General features: G+C 47.6%; 7 protein-coding genes across 7 annotated transcripts; 1 reads left to right on the forward strand and 6 right to left on the reverse strand.

Annotated features, from left to right (window-relative positions):
• Nucleotides 1-165: 165 nt before the first annotated feature.
• On the reverse strand, nt 166-2,551 carry EYB26_003528 (uncharacterized protein; the record flags this gene model as incomplete). Its single annotated transcript, XM_054262828.1, has 9 exons — nt 166-363; nt 419-680; nt 736-838; nt 889-1,304; nt 1,360-1,388; nt 1,451-1,461; nt 1,524-2,231; nt 2,299-2,442; nt 2,530-2,551. 9 exons carry the CDS (start codon nt 2,549-2,551, stop codon nt 166-168), a joined length of 1,893 nt encoding a protein of 630 aa, XP_054118803.1.
• A 1,305-nt stretch (nt 2,552-3,856) lies between these two features.
• Nucleotides 3,857-5,524, forward strand: EYB26_003529 (uncharacterized protein; the record flags this gene model as incomplete). Its single annotated transcript, XM_054262829.1, has 3 exons — nt 3,857-3,949; nt 4,007-5,404; nt 5,456-5,524. 3 exons carry the CDS (start codon nt 3,857-3,859, stop codon nt 5,522-5,524), a joined length of 1,560 nt encoding a protein of 519 aa, XP_054118804.1.
• A 142-nt stretch (nt 5,525-5,666) lies between these two features.
• EYB26_003530 (uncharacterized protein) lies at nt 5,667-7,146 on the reverse strand (the record flags this gene model as incomplete). The annotated part of the gene is made up of 5 exons (XM_054262830.1): nt 5,667-5,902; nt 5,963-6,046; nt 6,109-6,228; nt 6,288-6,866; nt 7,140-7,146. The coding sequence occupies 5 exons, from the start codon at nt 7,144-7,146 to the stop codon at nt 5,667-5,669; spliced, it is 1,026 nt and encodes a 341-aa protein (XP_054118805.1).
• Nucleotides 7,147-7,324: 178 nt separating this feature from the next.
• On the reverse strand, nt 7,325-8,606 carry EYB26_003531 (uncharacterized protein; the record flags this gene model as incomplete). The annotated part of the gene is made up of 2 exons (XM_054262831.1): nt 7,325-7,343; nt 7,441-8,606. 2 exons carry the CDS (start codon nt 8,604-8,606, stop codon nt 7,325-7,327), a joined length of 1,185 nt encoding a protein of 394 aa, XP_054118806.1.
• A 1,463-nt stretch (nt 8,607-10,069) lies between these two features.
• Nucleotides 10,070-10,979, reverse strand: EYB26_003532 (uncharacterized protein; the record flags this gene model as incomplete). Its single annotated transcript, XM_054262832.1, has 3 exons — nt 10,070-10,309; nt 10,370-10,789; nt 10,860-10,979. 3 exons carry the CDS (start codon nt 10,977-10,979, stop codon nt 10,070-10,072), a joined length of 780 nt encoding a protein of 259 aa, XP_054118807.1.
• Nucleotides 10,980-11,925: 946 nt separating this feature from the next.
• Nucleotides 11,926-14,886, reverse strand: EYB26_003533 (uncharacterized protein; the record flags this gene model as incomplete). Its single annotated transcript, XM_054262833.1, has 7 exons — nt 11,926-13,080; nt 13,131-13,981; nt 14,037-14,448; nt 14,541-14,572; nt 14,629-14,650; nt 14,700-14,762; nt 14,869-14,886. 7 exons carry the CDS (start codon nt 14,884-14,886, stop codon nt 11,926-11,928), a joined length of 2,553 nt encoding a protein of 850 aa, XP_054118808.1.
• Nucleotides 14,887-15,407: 521 nt separating this feature from the next.
• EYB26_003534 (uncharacterized protein) lies at nt 15,408-16,242 on the reverse strand (the record flags this gene model as incomplete). Its single annotated transcript, XM_054262834.1, has 3 exons — nt 15,408-15,489; nt 15,544-15,648; nt 15,704-16,242. 3 exons carry the CDS (start codon nt 16,240-16,242, stop codon nt 15,408-15,410), a joined length of 726 nt encoding a protein of 241 aa, XP_054118809.1.
• Between the last annotated feature and the right edge of the window lie 135 nt (nt 16,243-16,377).

Genomic DNA, 16,377 nt, shown 5'->3' on the forward strand with positions numbered 1-16,377 from the left:
GCGCAATGGTTTCCTTTCAAGCTTCATAATACTGGTTTCCCCCCATGGACGTCCAGAAATTCGACGATGAACAGAAAAGGGTGTCATCAATGTATCATTTGTTGTATTTCGTTGACCGATGCTTGCGCAGAACGACAAAATGTAAAATATCCATATTTATCCCGTTTACTCCGGAATGCTGGCAAAGGATGGGTCTCTGACACTGCCTCCGGCGTCACCAAATCCTGCGACGGGTCGGTTATAAGACCAACCTGCGAATTGGTCTTGCATGGTCTGAGAGAGGGCGTTACCCTCGACGACTGAATCTACTGGCATTTCGCCTGTGAACTCAGGATCAAAATTCTCCGTATCTAAGGCGTCGATCTTTTTATGATTTCGTCAGTATGCTAGTGCTAGGTAATGAAATCGATATACGTACCACACTAGGTTTGAAAGTAGGCTCATACTTCCTTTGTAGAAGTTTGCGCCAGTCAATGTTTGAGAAGAAATGGTGTGCCTTGATTTCTGCGGCTCCGTTGGCGCCTAGACGGCGTTGAGGGTCGCGGTCGAGAAGGCGGGTTAAGAGATCGCGAGCTGCGGCGGGTACGATATCGTGGCTTGGGAATGTCAATGGTTCTTGGACAATCTTCTTGTACATTTCATTCGTGTTTTCGTCGTAGAATGGTGGCAGACCAGTCAACCTGTCCAGTCAGTAACCTTGCTCTCTGAGCTTTAGATGTCATGATGTATACGTACATCTCATAAAGTAGAACTCCGAGAGTCCAAAAGTCCACGCTCTTTGTATATCCATTTCCTAACAGCAGTTCTGGGGCAAGATATTCGGGTGTACCGCAAAAGGCTGCATAAATGTTAGTCAGATCCAAATATCTGAAATACAGATGGACTCACTGTTTGTGCGATCTTCATCCTTCATATCAAGTTTGCACAGTCCGAAATCACACAATGCAATATGGCCTGTGTAATCCAAAAGAATATTCTCCGGTTTCAAATCACGATAAATTACCTTGAACCCGTGCAAACATTCAAGCGCACACAGCAACTCCGCAGTATAGAATCGAGCTCGGTTTATATCGAAGCGTTGCTCACGTTGTAGGTGATGGAACAATTCACCACCATTCACAAATGCGAGGACAAGATACAACTTCTCGGGGGATTGGAAGGAGAACTTCAATGGGACAATAAATGGATTGTTGATCTGGGCCAGCACCGATCGCTCGGCGAGAGTGTGTGCAACTTCAGATCTGGAGATGATGTGTGCTTTGCGGAGCGTCTTGAGAGCATAGATACGCTTAGTATCCTTTTTCCTATTGAGATTGTTAGTACGTAATTGCAATGTAGTAAGAATCTAGCAGAACTTACCTCACTTGCATAACTTTACCAAATGATCCCTAAAAAGCTGTTAGTTAGGCCTTTTTTTTTTAAAAAAAATATGAGATTTCTAATGATTTACCCTGCCAACAACTGTTTGATATCAAGGTTAGCATCTCTGTTGATACTTTGAAACAGTACAAAAGGGTACTCACCTTTTAGAAGCTCAAAGTCTTCCAGCTTCATGCTATGAACCCTATTTTCCACAAAAGAAAGACCAATCTTGATCGAACCGGTGCCGAATTGCAGATCTAGCCATTCAGCTCCTAGTTGACCCACGTTCTTCTCTTGTTCAGCCGCCGCTTTTTGGTTATCCTTTTTGCTCAGTTTGGGGTTTTCCACATAAGTCGTAGTTTCTTGTAAACGCGGCTGCGTCTTTGTAGCCCCGAGAAATATATCTTCACTACGTCCTACTCCTGGCCGAGCAGCTGGGTTGCGGAGATATATCTGTATACTCAATTCGGTTTGTCGCGAGACATCGAACTTGAAGGCGGTGTTATCGCCTGCCCACAAGGGGTTTTCGGGAGTACCAGACACGGCATCGACGAAGACCTGGTTCTTATCAAAATCGAGAAGCGCATATGGTAGATATTTGGTCAGGTAGCGACCGTGAATTGTAGGCGCAGCGTTGATGCCACTGCTGGTAGACTGAGGGCGAGCGGGTTGTGTGTAAGACCCTGTCTGCACGGAGTGTGAGGAGGAGGAATTCGGGCGGATTGGAGCGTTGGGATTCTGATAATGAGAATTGATTATTTGTTGGTAATGGGGGGATAGCGAAAATCCCTGTCCTTCGTGAAGAGTCACAATCAATATACCGGGCTTGACCAGAGCAACCGGGGGTGAGACCAAAGCCTCGGAGTCGGCTATGAATCATATATTAGCCACTGTTTTCCGATACTTCCTATAACCGTATTGTTTAAGATAACATACCGATTCCATTGGAGACTTGTGATGCTATACTTGGTCGTGGCGATGGTACCGGGGTCTCTTCGGCAGGTTCGCCCTTGATGGTCGATGTCGACGATGAGCGACCAAAAGAATTAGCTAGGGGCGCTAGATGCGTTTCCTTCAGCTCTGTTTAATGTTAGCATCGATGTTTGAGGTGGTTATCAAGAGATCGACTGTCTGCCGTCATAGCGAATTGACAGGGTTAATACATACTCTTTGTGAGTTTCCACGACATGGCGTCTGGCTCGACCGGATTCAACTGCGAGACACAGAGACAAGTCGCCCTTCAAAAAAAAGAGTCGATAACAATATTGAAACCTTTTTAGGCTTCCGTGAATGAGTCTGTTTGGACGGAGCTGAGTACGGAGTGTTGCCAGTTGTCGATGGCGCTGGGGTACCAATGGAAAACAACGGGTTGCGGATCAGCCACACACCCAACTGCGATAAGCGACACAATCACCGAGGCTGAACTTTCAGTTCAGACCACCGACGACCGCCGGATAGATAATACCGATTCCAGTTGATTCTCGACACAACGAGAAATGCTTCAAGGTTGTTTTTGTGATAGCCAAGTGAAGTTTGAGATGGTGGACTCGGTTACAAAAACAAAATACAAGGCAGCATGTTGGGAACTTGGGGGGGTGTACCCCAGGGGCTAACTAACTATGTATGCGCTAATGTATTATTACAAAGCACTGCCATTATGCCATGAACTCAGCATTACTCTAGGGGCAAGATGCCTGGAGATTCAGGCCTTAGCAGAAGGCGGGGCGAGTCGGTGAGAAGTTCAATCCAGTCCGAGTGAGGGGTAATCGTCTTGTTTACGTTTACTCCAGGCTTGGCTCAGTTAACTACCGGCTTGTTGTTGGTTTTTTGATGAGGCAAGGATGCAATTCAATCTGAGAAGTGGTATCTAAATCTCAGTAAGACTGTAATTGAAATACTGAAACTCCCATGACAGGAATAAGGAGTCTCAAACTGGTTCCATGCCACTTTGAGGCTGCGTAGACACAGCCACAGCCACATTAAGGGCGACGATCGACTATACCTATTTAGGAGACAACCGCCTTGGCAGTACTACAGTCACGTGCATGTCACCTGATCTCAAGGATGCAAGGGCCAAGGGCGTTTACTACGTATGGTTTGCGCCTCCCGATGTCGCGCTTATCCAATCGCATCTCCATAACCACAACTTCAGCTCAACGTCGTCCCTAGAATCAACAATAGCCAAGATACACGCCAGCTACAACCAACGGTTCTGATCTCCATAACCCCCCTCCCATACTTCTTCTCTCCGAAAGCTCTATCATCAAACCCTCACTTCATCTCGTTTGCATCGCTTCCTCCCGACAAGTGTATCCAGCTATCGCAACTCCACTTAGACGCGGCGATCGGTCAACTTTGATAACACCATCCCCAAACACGATTTTCAACGACAACCCCATTCAGAATTGATAGCGCCTCTCCATTCTCTGGAGGGCACACAAAAATTTCCGACACGGACCCGGACAAGGCGGAGGATGAGACAAGCGACCAATCCATGGGCGTAATCCGGAAGAAGACCGCCACGCGCGGTACGGACGGTGGTACTAAATACCATTGCGATGTCTGCTCTGTCGACATCACGTCGACGGTATGTATATGCCTTTCTTTGCCGTGCTAGATACTGTTATGTTAACAAGCCACTTAGGTTCGGATATCATGCGCCCACCCGTCCTGTCCTGAATACGACCTATGCGTGCCTTGTTTTGCGGCTGGCGAATCTTCCAAGACCCATGACCCTCGAACACATCCATTCCACGTCATTGAGCAGAATTCGGTACCAATATACACAGAAGATTGGGGTGCCGATGAAGAGCTTCTCTTGCTTGAGGGAGCTGAAATCTACGGTCTAGGTTCTTGGGCCGATATTGCGGACCATATAGGAGGCTATCGTTCGAAAGAGGAGGTGCGCGATCACTATATCGATACGTACATCAATAGTCCAAACTTTCCTTTACCAGCTCGCGCCGATCCAGAAGATAGGACGCTTCAAGATGAGATATCCAAAGAAGAGTTCCAAGCTCGCAAGAAGCGGCGCATCGAAGAGCGCAAGGAAGCCGCTAAAGCTGCACCACCTGCTACACCAAAACAGAAACCAACTGCCAGTGTTCCTTCATGTCACGAAGTGCAGGGTTACATGCCGGGACGTCTTGAGTTTGAGACCGAGTTTTGTAACGAGGCAGAAGAAGCTGTGCAACATATGCAATTTGAACCAGGAAATGGTCTCAATGCAAACGGGGAAATGGAACCTGAGATGGAACTGAAGATGACCGTGATGGAAATCTACAATTCGCGATTGACACAGCGAACGGAAAGAAAGAAGATCCTATTTGAGCACAATCTACTTGAATATCGCAAGAATATTGCTCAGGAGAAGAAGCGAACAAAAGAAGAGAAGGAAGTGTTGAACAAGGCGAAACCTTTCGCTCGCATGATGAACCACGAAGACTTTGAGGAATTTAGTAAAGGTCTTGAGTATGAGCACAATTTGCGATTGGCGATAGCACAACTACAAGAATGGCGCCAGTACGGCATCACCGACCTGAAGAGTGGGGAGAAGTATGAGCAAGAAAAGCAGCAGAGAGCTCAAAGAGCCATTCCACAAGGCTCGTTTGATCGGTTTGCTACATCCACTCGTCCTTCGAAACAGGTCCAACAGCCCGAGGGACCGTCTCAAGCAAGCTTGCTCACTACCCCGGAACTACCGTTACGATTCCAAAAAACTGCGAAGCCTGCGGCACCCGAAGCCAATCCACCACTTAATGATTTCGATCTCGCCTTTGCCGCTAATGGCGACGGATTAAGTACTCCTCAACCAGCAACGAAGACGAAATACGTCGTGCAACCAGTGAGTGGGATTAACCCATGGAAATTAGAGAATGAGGGCGCACCCGATCTTCATCTTTTGACCAAAGAGGAAGTCGAGCTTTGCAATTCGGTCCATGTGCAACCCAAACCGTACCTAGTCATTAAAGAAGCTCTGTTGAAAGAAGCAATGAAGCAAAATGGCACGCTGAAGAAGAAAGATGCTCGAACTATCTGCAAGGTATGTATCTTCCGACGATGCCAAGTACGATTGAAACTGACTCGCGAATAGATCGACGCTGCAAAAGCAGGGCGAATATTCGACTTCATGGTACACAGCGGTTGGATCATCAAGGGTTGAACAAACGTTTAATACATTTTATGAAGCATTTACGACGTGAGGACACAAGAAATCCTTCTATCACAATAATCATGGACCTTTTATGATATCTATCTGTTTTTGTATTTTTTGAGGTTCATACAAACAAAATAACTTATTGGTTTCAAGCGATTATACCAACTTTGATATAACTGCTACCATACCGCTCTCGCAAATGCTCTTCTACCTTCACCGGCTCATACAGTGCCTTTTGACCGGACTCTAGACAAGTCGGGATACATTCAATCATCTGATCGAGAAGTCCTTCGTTGAAGAAAGCTACGCTGTAGCGATATTCATTGCTTACGGGAGAAGTAACCCTATGGAGGGTGGAAGTGTATTTGTTGTTTGTCCATCGTTCTATATATGTTAGAGTGCGAGAGATCAAGAGGAAGTTGATGTCGTTGGCGGTTATCATACCTAACATATCACCAATATTCACTACAAATGCACCTACAACTGGCTGAACAGGGTGCCAGGTCTCTGTAGGTCGATGGAAGACTTCTAAGCCACCAAGTATTATCCTAAAATCAGTAAAGAGGTCTGGTAATTTCGGACCAACGTACCTTTGTCTTGTAGCAGTAACGTCAATGCACCAAAGTCTGTATGCGCGCCTATACCCCTTGACTTTTTGGACATTTCCTGCGTAGTCGGCGGATATCTATGCGCTCGACACATCGTTATTACTTTATTTTCCGCTGTTTAGCAATGATCCCCCGAAAGCTGAAGAAAGGGGGGCACTCACAATCCTCACTACCAACAAACCCATCAAAATAACTCTCTTCCAACGTCAGCCCCAAAGCTATTAACCGAAACATAATCTTGCTGAGTGCCTGCATCTCCCGAAAATATTCCATCATGACGGCCCTCAGACCATCAACATCTGTCTCCGCCGGCCACTGATTCGGACCTTGCAGAAACCTCGCATTTTTGGCATTTTCCACCAGCCATTCCGGTCCAATCATAAACCCCTCTTTGGAGTCCATAACCCCCTTTTCGAGGCTCTGCTCGCCGACGGCCTCGAATTCCCTTAAAGCTGGAGAGTTGTTTCTGTGCAGGGTTGTTTTCGTTTCGAGGGGAAGAGCGAAGAATGCCTTGAGTCGGTCGAGTAGCTTTATAGTCAGTTCTGGGGCGATGCCATGACCAGTGATTTGGAGGAACCCAGGGGACTGGGCTGCAGATGAGATGGAAGATGCGATTGATGCTGTTGCGGATTCGTCTTTGGAGAGATAGTCCGAGATATCGATGATGGGGATTGTGAGGGGGTTGACGGCGACGACATTTGTTGGATGGATGGATGTATGATATTGATACCTCAAAATTACTATAGATCATTTGCTACGCGAAATGGATATTCTGTAGAATACGAATGAATCATGAGAGATGATATCTTTCTTATCTAGATGCACTGTATGTGGAGAAGCCCCGCTGATAACTACGTATTGATCATGATAATGATAAGTTCGTATGATATAAGAGTTGATTCTTGATGATGGTTTAAATACTAGTCACTCTTTTTCGGACGAATCTAGCCTGTTACTTCGAAAATGAAATGGTTTTGTTGCTTCAGTTGGTATTGGGTATTATTGATCTAAACAGCTCATGGCTGATGATTCTTGCTAGCACATAAAGCACGCAAATATGCGGCATGATCGTAGGACAGAATAGAAGATGGTCTCTACGTGGTAAACCATGATCTTATTAATGGCAGGAACCGTATCCCGTGGGAACTCGTGTATGGGTACTTCTGATCCGAAGACTCCACTTTTTTAATGTCGTCTCTCAAATTCGGGCCTGCGGTCTGTCCTCCACATATCAGGAACGTTGTTCATTCAATAGAATAGACATGATCGTGTGGTGAATAACTCGCCGCTGACCCAAAGGGAGGAGCATCCTACTTTGACACTGACTGAACCTTCTCAACAACCTTCAAGACAGGCTGGTAAAGCGGGTGATCGGTCTCGAGGCCGGTGATTTGTTGAGTAGCTTCGGCGGCGGTTTTTTCACTGAGTATCTTAGCGAGTTCTGTACTCTCATCATCTCCCTTGACATTCTGGAACTGAAGTGCCTTCTCAATGGATCCGAGCAAGGCGTCGAATTTCATGCCACGCTCAGCCAGTTGGGCAGCCGGCCCGATGAATCGCTCCTTGCGAGAAAGCTTGCGCAATGGGGCACGGCCAACACGCTCGACAACGTCCTCAAGGTAGGGGTTGGAGATACGTGAGATGATGGTCTTAACGTATTCCTTCTGTTCCTGTTCAGTGATTTCATGTTTGCTGATAATCAAGGATGCAGTCTCGTCTAAAGCCGCATGAACTGCCTTGTGAATGGTCTCTTCGGCCATAGCCTCGTGGATTGTCTTTTTGCCGGCTTTGTAGCCATAGTAGGCGGCCGTTGCGTGACCAGTATTGACAGTGAAGAGCTTGCGCTCAATGTAAGGCTCGAGATGGTCAACCCAGTGGATGGCAGAGATATCTGGATGACCGTATTCACCGAATGGAGTCTGTTCAACCGCCCACTCGTAGAACTTCTCGATACGAACGTTGAGACCTGCGTGTTCGGGCTGGGTAGGGACGATACGATCGATGGCCGAGTTGGCGAAGCGAGCACGCTTGGGAAGAGTGTCTAGACGAGACTTGTCGAGGTGTTCTTCGATATAGCCACGAAGAGCATCAGTTGCGTTAATGGCATTCTCACAGGCGATGACAGCAATGGGGGGAAGTCCCTCTTCACGAGCATCAATGCCCTTGGCAATGACGGGAGCAATGAATTTTAGGATGTTTGGTCCGACGGCACAGGTGACGACATCGGCAGTAGCGATCTCCTTAACGACCTCTGGTTCTTGGGTCTTGGAGCTCAGAGCACGGTAGTTGGTAATGGTCTTGGTCTTTTCGCCCTCTTCGCTGATCTCGGTGACTTCATAGCTCTTGTTTTTGTTCAACGATTCGATGACCTGTGGCACGACATCGATGAAGACAACCTCGTAGCCAGACTCATGCAGGAACTCAGCAACAAAGCCACGGCCAATATTGCCGCCACCGAACTGAATTGCTTTTTTACCCATGCTGGGACGTGATGAACCGAGCTAATGTTCGTGCTACAGGTGAAAAAAAATGAAGTGGCGAGAGAAAGGAAGCTCTTCTGTAGTGAGATTGGTTGATGGGAAGCTCGCAGAAGCTATGCAGAGGTGAAGCTTGAAGGAGAGGATGGGTGAATAAAAGGAAGAAGAAGAAGAGAGAAGGAGAGCAAGTTGAAATTGTTTATGGAAAAGGAAGGAGGGGCAATCCAAGTGACGCAAAGCTTTCCCAGGACGTTCCTTCCCCCAGGGTACTGCAACTAGCTGCCCTTCGCGCCTGCCAACGGGAGACGATGTCATCGCGGGGCCTTCCGTCATAGTTACTTGCCTTGTTTGGGTTGTCCACCAAACCACCCTAGCTCTTCTCATACAACATGACTACTATGTAGTAGCACTGCTTCTCAGCAGTTACAACTACTGCTCGCTCTCATATGCTCCGAACCTGCGCTGCACATTCGGTTTGATTACTACAATACTCCTTTCAGAAGCGATATCCCGACAAACGAGTCATCAATCCCTGTGCGAGCGCCCGGATCCTCACCTTTCATTCGTGTGCCCATGGTGAAAGTTTCACATGCGAATCAAAAGGCTCACCGTGCCCGCCAAGGACTGGAGTCGTCCGACCCTGCGATACCACAGAGAAAATTAAACACGAAGTTGCCTGGATGGGCAGTTGTTCGTTTGCTACGCTGAATTATCGGGAGATTGCGGGGGCGGGGCGGCTTGGTGTTATCTACAGTACGGAGCACAGTATACCTGACTCTATTTTTGCCCTTGTTGGTGAGAGCTTTCGGCCTTTATTCCGGACGCTTCCAACACTTGTTTAAGAAAGTCTATCCTCTTTGGGGATCTCAATCTCTAACCAAAGGACACTCCTGAGGTTAATCCGAACCGTGACGTGTAGGTTACATAGAAGACGGAAACGGAATGAATCCAGTCTATCCATCACTCAATGGTTGCCGCAGTACTTGCTAGTGATACATTGTCCCAGCAACCCTGCCCCTAGTAGGTATTTAGTTCCTGAAACAACACCACTACTATTGGTTACGAATGGGATATACATAGTAGATTCGGGAAAATGTCGAATTAGCTTCACTTTCTGACAAGTTCCGTGGTGCGACAAATTACCGCAAATAAATCCCTCAAATGCTATCAGCTAGACTACTGACTTGCGATCAAAATCACTCAATTCACCGGGGTGCCGTTATCGACCAGAGTACATGTAACACACGAAACTAGGGCACGATGCGTATATCCGCAGTACTCGTCACAAGTCCGGTTATTATCGTTGACCAGTGTAGGCTACCTGGACTTATGTTCTACTGTTCTCCCAAATTCCTTTAATGGCAAAGTGAGCCGAGTCTGCATGCAAGTTGGTTGGAGTCAAAACATATTCACACATATATAAACACAATCTAGTACCAGACGGACCGCGCCTCAATATCCGATGTCTACACATCTTCAATTTCCTTCTCTAAGACGGGAGGACTGGCAGAGGACGGTAATGTAATGACACTAAAAACAATCGTGAGGAAAGACAGCATAACGGCAGACCATGTCATGCCCAGGAAGCTACCGCCCCCTTTTGCGACGAGGCCATATTCTTGACCATGTCGGTTGATAAGGTTCACGAACTGAACAGCAATCACCGTCGCCAAGGAGGACGAGATCCCCAGGCAAACAAAACTGAGCTATACGCAGAACATGTCAGTCTTAGGACTTTATCAGACGACGTTAACTGGGTGACATACCACAACAAAGAATAAATGCGCAAACATGGATGGCTTTCCTCCAGCTTGCGTAAGGAGAATTTCCATGAGAAACGCGACTCCCGTTGCTGCCACGCCAACGACATACAGCACTGACATGGCTTTGGCAGTCATTTCCATGACTTCAAAGTCATCGTTGATTCTGTCTGGCCAGTTGATATCCGATATGTTAAAGCCAGCCTTGAACTCCGTAGAGAAGACTTTCGTCGGATTGAATGCAAAGGGTGCTTTGCGTTTTGAGCAGCTTGTCAAGTTCAGTCCGCCCTCGCCAGCCCTTTTGAAAGTTCCTTCGCAGTATGACAAAACGTGTATGGCATAGAAGTCTTTTAAACCCAAATCAGCTGTGGTACTATTCACCGCTGATTGGATTGCTGAGGTAGGCTGGGATGCTGAAGTATCAAGCTATTCATAAAAAGAAGCCAACGTTAGTAATTGGTTTGATCGAAAAAGCCACTAATTGATGGATACTGACCATCATGACACTCGCATTCTGCAATACCGAATTTTGTGAGCCAGCAAACAGGCAAAGCATACTGAGAATGAACGATACCAAGGCGAAAACCTTGGATATCGTATTCAGTGTAAAGATCATTTTCCCTGGTCTCCCGAGCAGCGGAGCGTAGAGTGGCCCAGTTACCGTTGATATTATGTGGTCGATGGACGAGGTAAGGTGGATATATATCCCAACAATTGGATTCAAGCTATCGGGTATAGTAAAAGGCACGAGTGACTATCAGTATAGAAAACTAAGGAGATAACCGTAGAGGAAGGGATTATCAACATTTTATCACATTGATCTAGTTTTTCTTAACCAGAAACATCCCACATTGCCAACGACAAAAACGTCCGGATCAGGCTGTGGCACGTTCAAACACGCTCTCAGTCAAGGATATGCTGGGGTTATCCAATAAGTCCGAATGCCGAAAGAGACGGCTAACAATTAAGATCTATATGCGTCGGAATAGCACGTCTTATTTCGAGCCTAGAAACAAGAACGCCTCCAGCCTAGAAGTGGCATGTTCACGATGTGCTGACCATTTATATAGATCCCAATACTGTGATTGGCTGTGTTGCTCAAGTGGGGCACCATCCCAGCCATTTCAACCAATAAGAGCGGCCCATATCCAGCCATCCGCAAGAAGGCGGGCGCCACGTAGGGCTGGGGATGAGGGCTCAGGAATGTCTGCCACTTTCTGGCACCTCCGCATCCTCTACCTAACTATGTACAGTATGTAGCCAAATCATTTACTGTAATGCTTAGATGACGGTATACGTAAGCGGCCATCGAAAACAAATTAGAGACAGAAGGGCGCTGGTGAGTGGCGTTGCTTGATGAACTGTGCTATGAAAGCTTGCCTTGGGCAAATCAAAGAGAGTCTACTAGAGAATCTACTCTCTCTGTACTGTACGTATGACTGAAAATAATCAATTAGGGCCAATCAGGACAAACAGGCGTGCATAAATCCCATGAATCATTTTTTTCAAGGTGATTAATTGACAGAATGAAAGAAAAAGACAAGAATTTATTAATCTAATTTTCACGCCTCGGCCTCAATCTCCGCTCCCCCATTAACGGCCGTCTCAGCCTCTCCATTCTCACCATCAATATCAATCAGAGATTCTGAAGATGGTGGTTCGGGCGGTCCTTCCTTCTCAAGATGTAGATATTCATCCCATTCGGGGAACAGGTCGTCGTCAGCTTCGACGCCCTCCGCACCAGGGGGTACACCGATCAGACGAGCAACTTTAGCCTTACCGGATTGTTCCAACGATTCCTTCCATTGGACGACCAGATTGGGAGTTTTCGAGGGTTTGTATGTTTGTGCGAAAAGGACTGCTTCGGCAAGACGATTGGTTGAGACCAAGAGGTCAATGCAAGCGTCGATGTCGCCGATGGTCCAGAGGGCAGAGAAAGCGACGTTGTGCAGTCCAGCGACGGAGGCTTGGTCGGCAAGGGAGCGGAGTCCGTCTGTGTTGCGGCTGGAAGTGTAGAGGAGGAGGAGAGAGCCGAGATCCTTGGCGTGAGTGAAGCATTCTTGCGCAAGGTTCAGGTCCCATGCGGCCAGGGCTGCGTCGCCGACAGTCTTCCATTTGTGCTCAACGTCCGCTTCGCGGGCGAGTTCGAGGGCAATGTCTAGACGGCTGAGGGAAAGAGCAAGGTCGAAGCGGTGTTCGGAGTCTGGTGAGACCTCGAGAGCGAGCTCCTTGAATCCTTGACCTTCCAAGAAGCGAGCGATTTTATTCATTTGATCTTGCGGGATGTCGGCGAGCAGTTCGGCAGCAGAGTCCATATCGCCTCGAAGAACCAAAGTCTGGTACTCCACGACAGACAGCGAGAGAGCAAAAGACACAATTTCAACATCTTTATCGGCGAGGTAGATACGTCCATCTCGAGGCAAGTAGCCAAGGATGTACATGGCTTGGTCGAAGTGTGAGATAGTGTAGGTCTGGTCACCGACCAAGTAGTTCAATCGGTTGGTTGAGTTTGTGTAAATGAAACAATCGCCGACCCATTCTCCGGTTCGGACAGTCTCACTGATATCAGTAACAACCTCGAATGCAGACTCAACACCATCTTCGTCGGCTTCTCCAGCATTTAGGCCGTTGACGTAGTTTTCTCTCGAGAAGCGTAGAATATAGCAAGTGTCCTCGCAGGCAAGAGCGACGAGCTCACCAGATTCAGACCAGTAAACCTGTAACCATTAGTTTCTATAATCAATGATAATGTTTGACAGATACTTACCTCGCGTGGCTCAACCTCAATGCGTCGAACTAGACTGCCAGTTTCCCAGTCAAACAAGCCAATGCCTCCCTGTCCCTTGACACCTAGAAGAACACCACCAGAGAGACCCTCGGCTTGGAAACCAACATCGAGTCCTTCCTTCTGTTCCTTGAAGTTCTTGAAAATCTTGACGCTTGTTGCAGACTCCCGAATAGCATAATCGTTACTGTTGTCCCTGGAGCCCCAAGCAAAGTCTAAAGCTTGACCGAAAGCCTTGTTACGCCATGCAAGAGCTGTGTAGATAATATATTCACCATCACCGCACACGGAGACGAAACGACCGTTCGGCGAATGCACAAGGGTTTGGGGGTAGATTTCGCATGAGCCCAAATCCTTAGTGGGCAAAGCGAGAGGTGCACCGTCCTTCAAGTCGTCACCTCTGATGACTGTCGAGACCACCTCGGTGTGTCGTGAATAAATGACCTTTCCAGAACCGTCCATGGAGACAGCCGGCTCTTCTCTACCCATCTTAACGACAACAGCACCATCGTCGAATCCCATCGCAATGCCCTGTCTACCTCGTTGGTAGCTAACACACCATGCTCGTTCAAGTCCATAGTTGAGCGATTGCTCCAATCTATATGTGCTGGCGTGCCAGACCTTGACTGTGCCATCTTCGGAACCGGAGATAATGACGGGGAGCTCTGGGTGGTAGCAGGCGAAGGAAACATTGCTGGTATGTCCTTCCAAGGTCGCGATCAATGCCTTGGTAGTGTAATCCCACACTTTGACCGTCTTGTCGTCTGAAGTCGTTAAAAGATACGGCTTATCGGCCTGTCCATAGTAATCCACACTGTTCACACCTTTCGTCTCTAGAAGTCCGTTAGCGCTGAACAGCACACTTCCAACGGAGAGGATTGTGCATACCGTGAGCTTCAAGAGTGTAATTTGCATGTCCCGAGCCAAGATTCCAGATCTTAACTGTTCGATCTAAACAGGCAGACGCAAATGTGTTTGTGTCCTTGGGGTTGATAGCAAGCCCCATAACATAGTGGCTATGGCCTTCGAAGACCTGCACACATTTCCAACCCTTATCCCAATCCCATAGCTTAATGGTCATATCATCCGAGGCAGTGAGAACGAATGGTTGGGTAGGGTGAACAACGATCGATCGGATATAGTCAGGGTGAGCTTCGAACGATGTGATTTTCTCTGATGTATTATAGTTGTAAACTCGCACTTGGAAATCATCGCTACCGCAGACAATCCAGTTCTTTCGGGCAATGAAACGACCAGCGCGAACGGGTACATCGGTGAGTTCGAATGTTTTGATGATCGACTAATGAAGAATCATTGTTAGTTTATTGTGTACTGGTAGCGCCGATTGGAATGGGCTGATGATTGGAAAGGCGTCGACGCAAAGTGCCATACCTGAGTTTCGTACGACCAGATGTAGACGTGGCCTGAGATGATCAGTATCAACTCCAATGGGTTTCCTCTGTTCGAAAATAAAACTTACCGCTATAGAGCGTAGTTAAGATCTGTAGACATGTTAGCAGCGATCAATCGCAGATAGGGGTCAGAACTTACCCATGGCTCTGTCGGGTGGAAGTCAATACCCTTTACTCGCTCGGAGCGAGCAAAGAGTTGTCTCTGCGAGAACAATTGAGTCAGTCATGTTCACAGATCATATTTTATGTATACACAAGACTGCATTATCTCATATCCAAACTAGCCATCTTGCTCAAAAGCAACGCACCTTGATATCGAGCCGCATGTTGATTGTTTGTTGGTATGTTGAGGGGTGTGGATGTGTGCCCGTGAGGACGGGCTCGGTCAGGGCGAAAGAGGCACCGCGATATATAGTAAGTCGTGGGAGATCTGTACAGTCAATATCTGAACTCGGAATATTGCAACACTGGCTGAAAGTAGCGTCGCGGAGCTTTTGTTGTATGCGGTGCGATTGATCGCGGAGATCATTAATGTGTCCAGTTCGGAGTGGGTTGTCCAAAAAGGGCTTAGCGTAACTCCCCTCTTGCACTCACTCCTCATGCTTTTGCATACTCTGTATGGAACTGTAGGGCCAACAGCACCATTGACGTTGGAATAGCTTAGAAACCAAGTTAAATGAACTACTACGTAGCATGCAAATGTTTACAGACTGACAGAGTCGATGAAGTGCCAATATCCAGGGATCTATTTTTGGGACAAACGTTGAAGACCAGGAAGACATGAAATTGATCCTCTCTAACAAATAAAAGCTTATAATTACATCTATACTCTCAACTTGTGGCGCAATCAAGGCTTTCCAGGAGTATGCGTGTCGCGAGCGAAATATGTCCACTGTCCGGGCTTGGGCTTTTCAGCAAGCTCCTCCCACCTATACATAAATTAGCAATCGCTATGACGGAACTCCAGGGTTCTGATAACTCACACTTGGGCCTTAGCCAACTCGTCTACAAGACCGAGCTCACCTTCAGCCACCTGGATAACTTCCTCAATGAGGCCAGCGCCGATTTTGTTTTCGATTTCAGCAATTCTATAATATATCAGCCCAACTCTGATTGAATGCCAGCCGAGATCTAGGAACTTACTGTTCTGCCTCCAATGAAGGCTCGCTCTCCCAGTTGATAGTCTCTTCATGGAAATCTGAAGCGCTTTCAGGCTGGGCAGCATCTTCAATAATTGCTTCCCACTGAGCGACCTCCTCCGGTGTTCTCGAAGGCCCTTCGGTGATAGGTCCAACTAGTCCGTCCCATTCTTTTGCCTTGGTGCCGCCGTAGATATCATCCTGTTGGATTCCTGCAAAGGTACCGTTGGCCAAACGAGCTTTCGCGAACCGTTCGGGATTCTCGGCGACAACCTTCTTAACGCGCTGAAGCCATTCGTCGAAACCGGGGGGCTTTGCGGACTCGACAATTTGAAGGCGGTGGCGGGTGAGGGCTTCAACAGACTGGCGATAGGCTGAAGACTCGGGGAATTGCTTGAGCTTCTCGAGTGTCTGGGTATAAAGGAAGATGAGCGTCGGACGAGGACTGGGATGTGTAACGAGCCCGGTCAACCCGGTGGGAGCGAAAGGCTCCAAGTACCGGGCTGGCTTGACATTGGCCAATAATCTAAGAGCTGGCCTCATCTTGAGACAGCGCAATTGAGCGACAGATATGAATTGGAATCAATTCCGCAGCTACGAGGCGCAATTGTTGATCGAAGTGTCGCTTGCCGAGCAGCTGTGTATGCTGGTGGTTGGCGGAAGTGAGTGGTGTAGCCG

Source organism: Talaromyces marneffei, chromosome 2, assembly GCF_009556855.1.
Source record: "Talaromyces marneffei chromosome 2, complete sequence".
NCBI lineage: Eukaryota > Fungi > Ascomycota > Eurotiomycetes > Eurotiales > Trichocomaceae > Talaromyces > Talaromyces marneffei.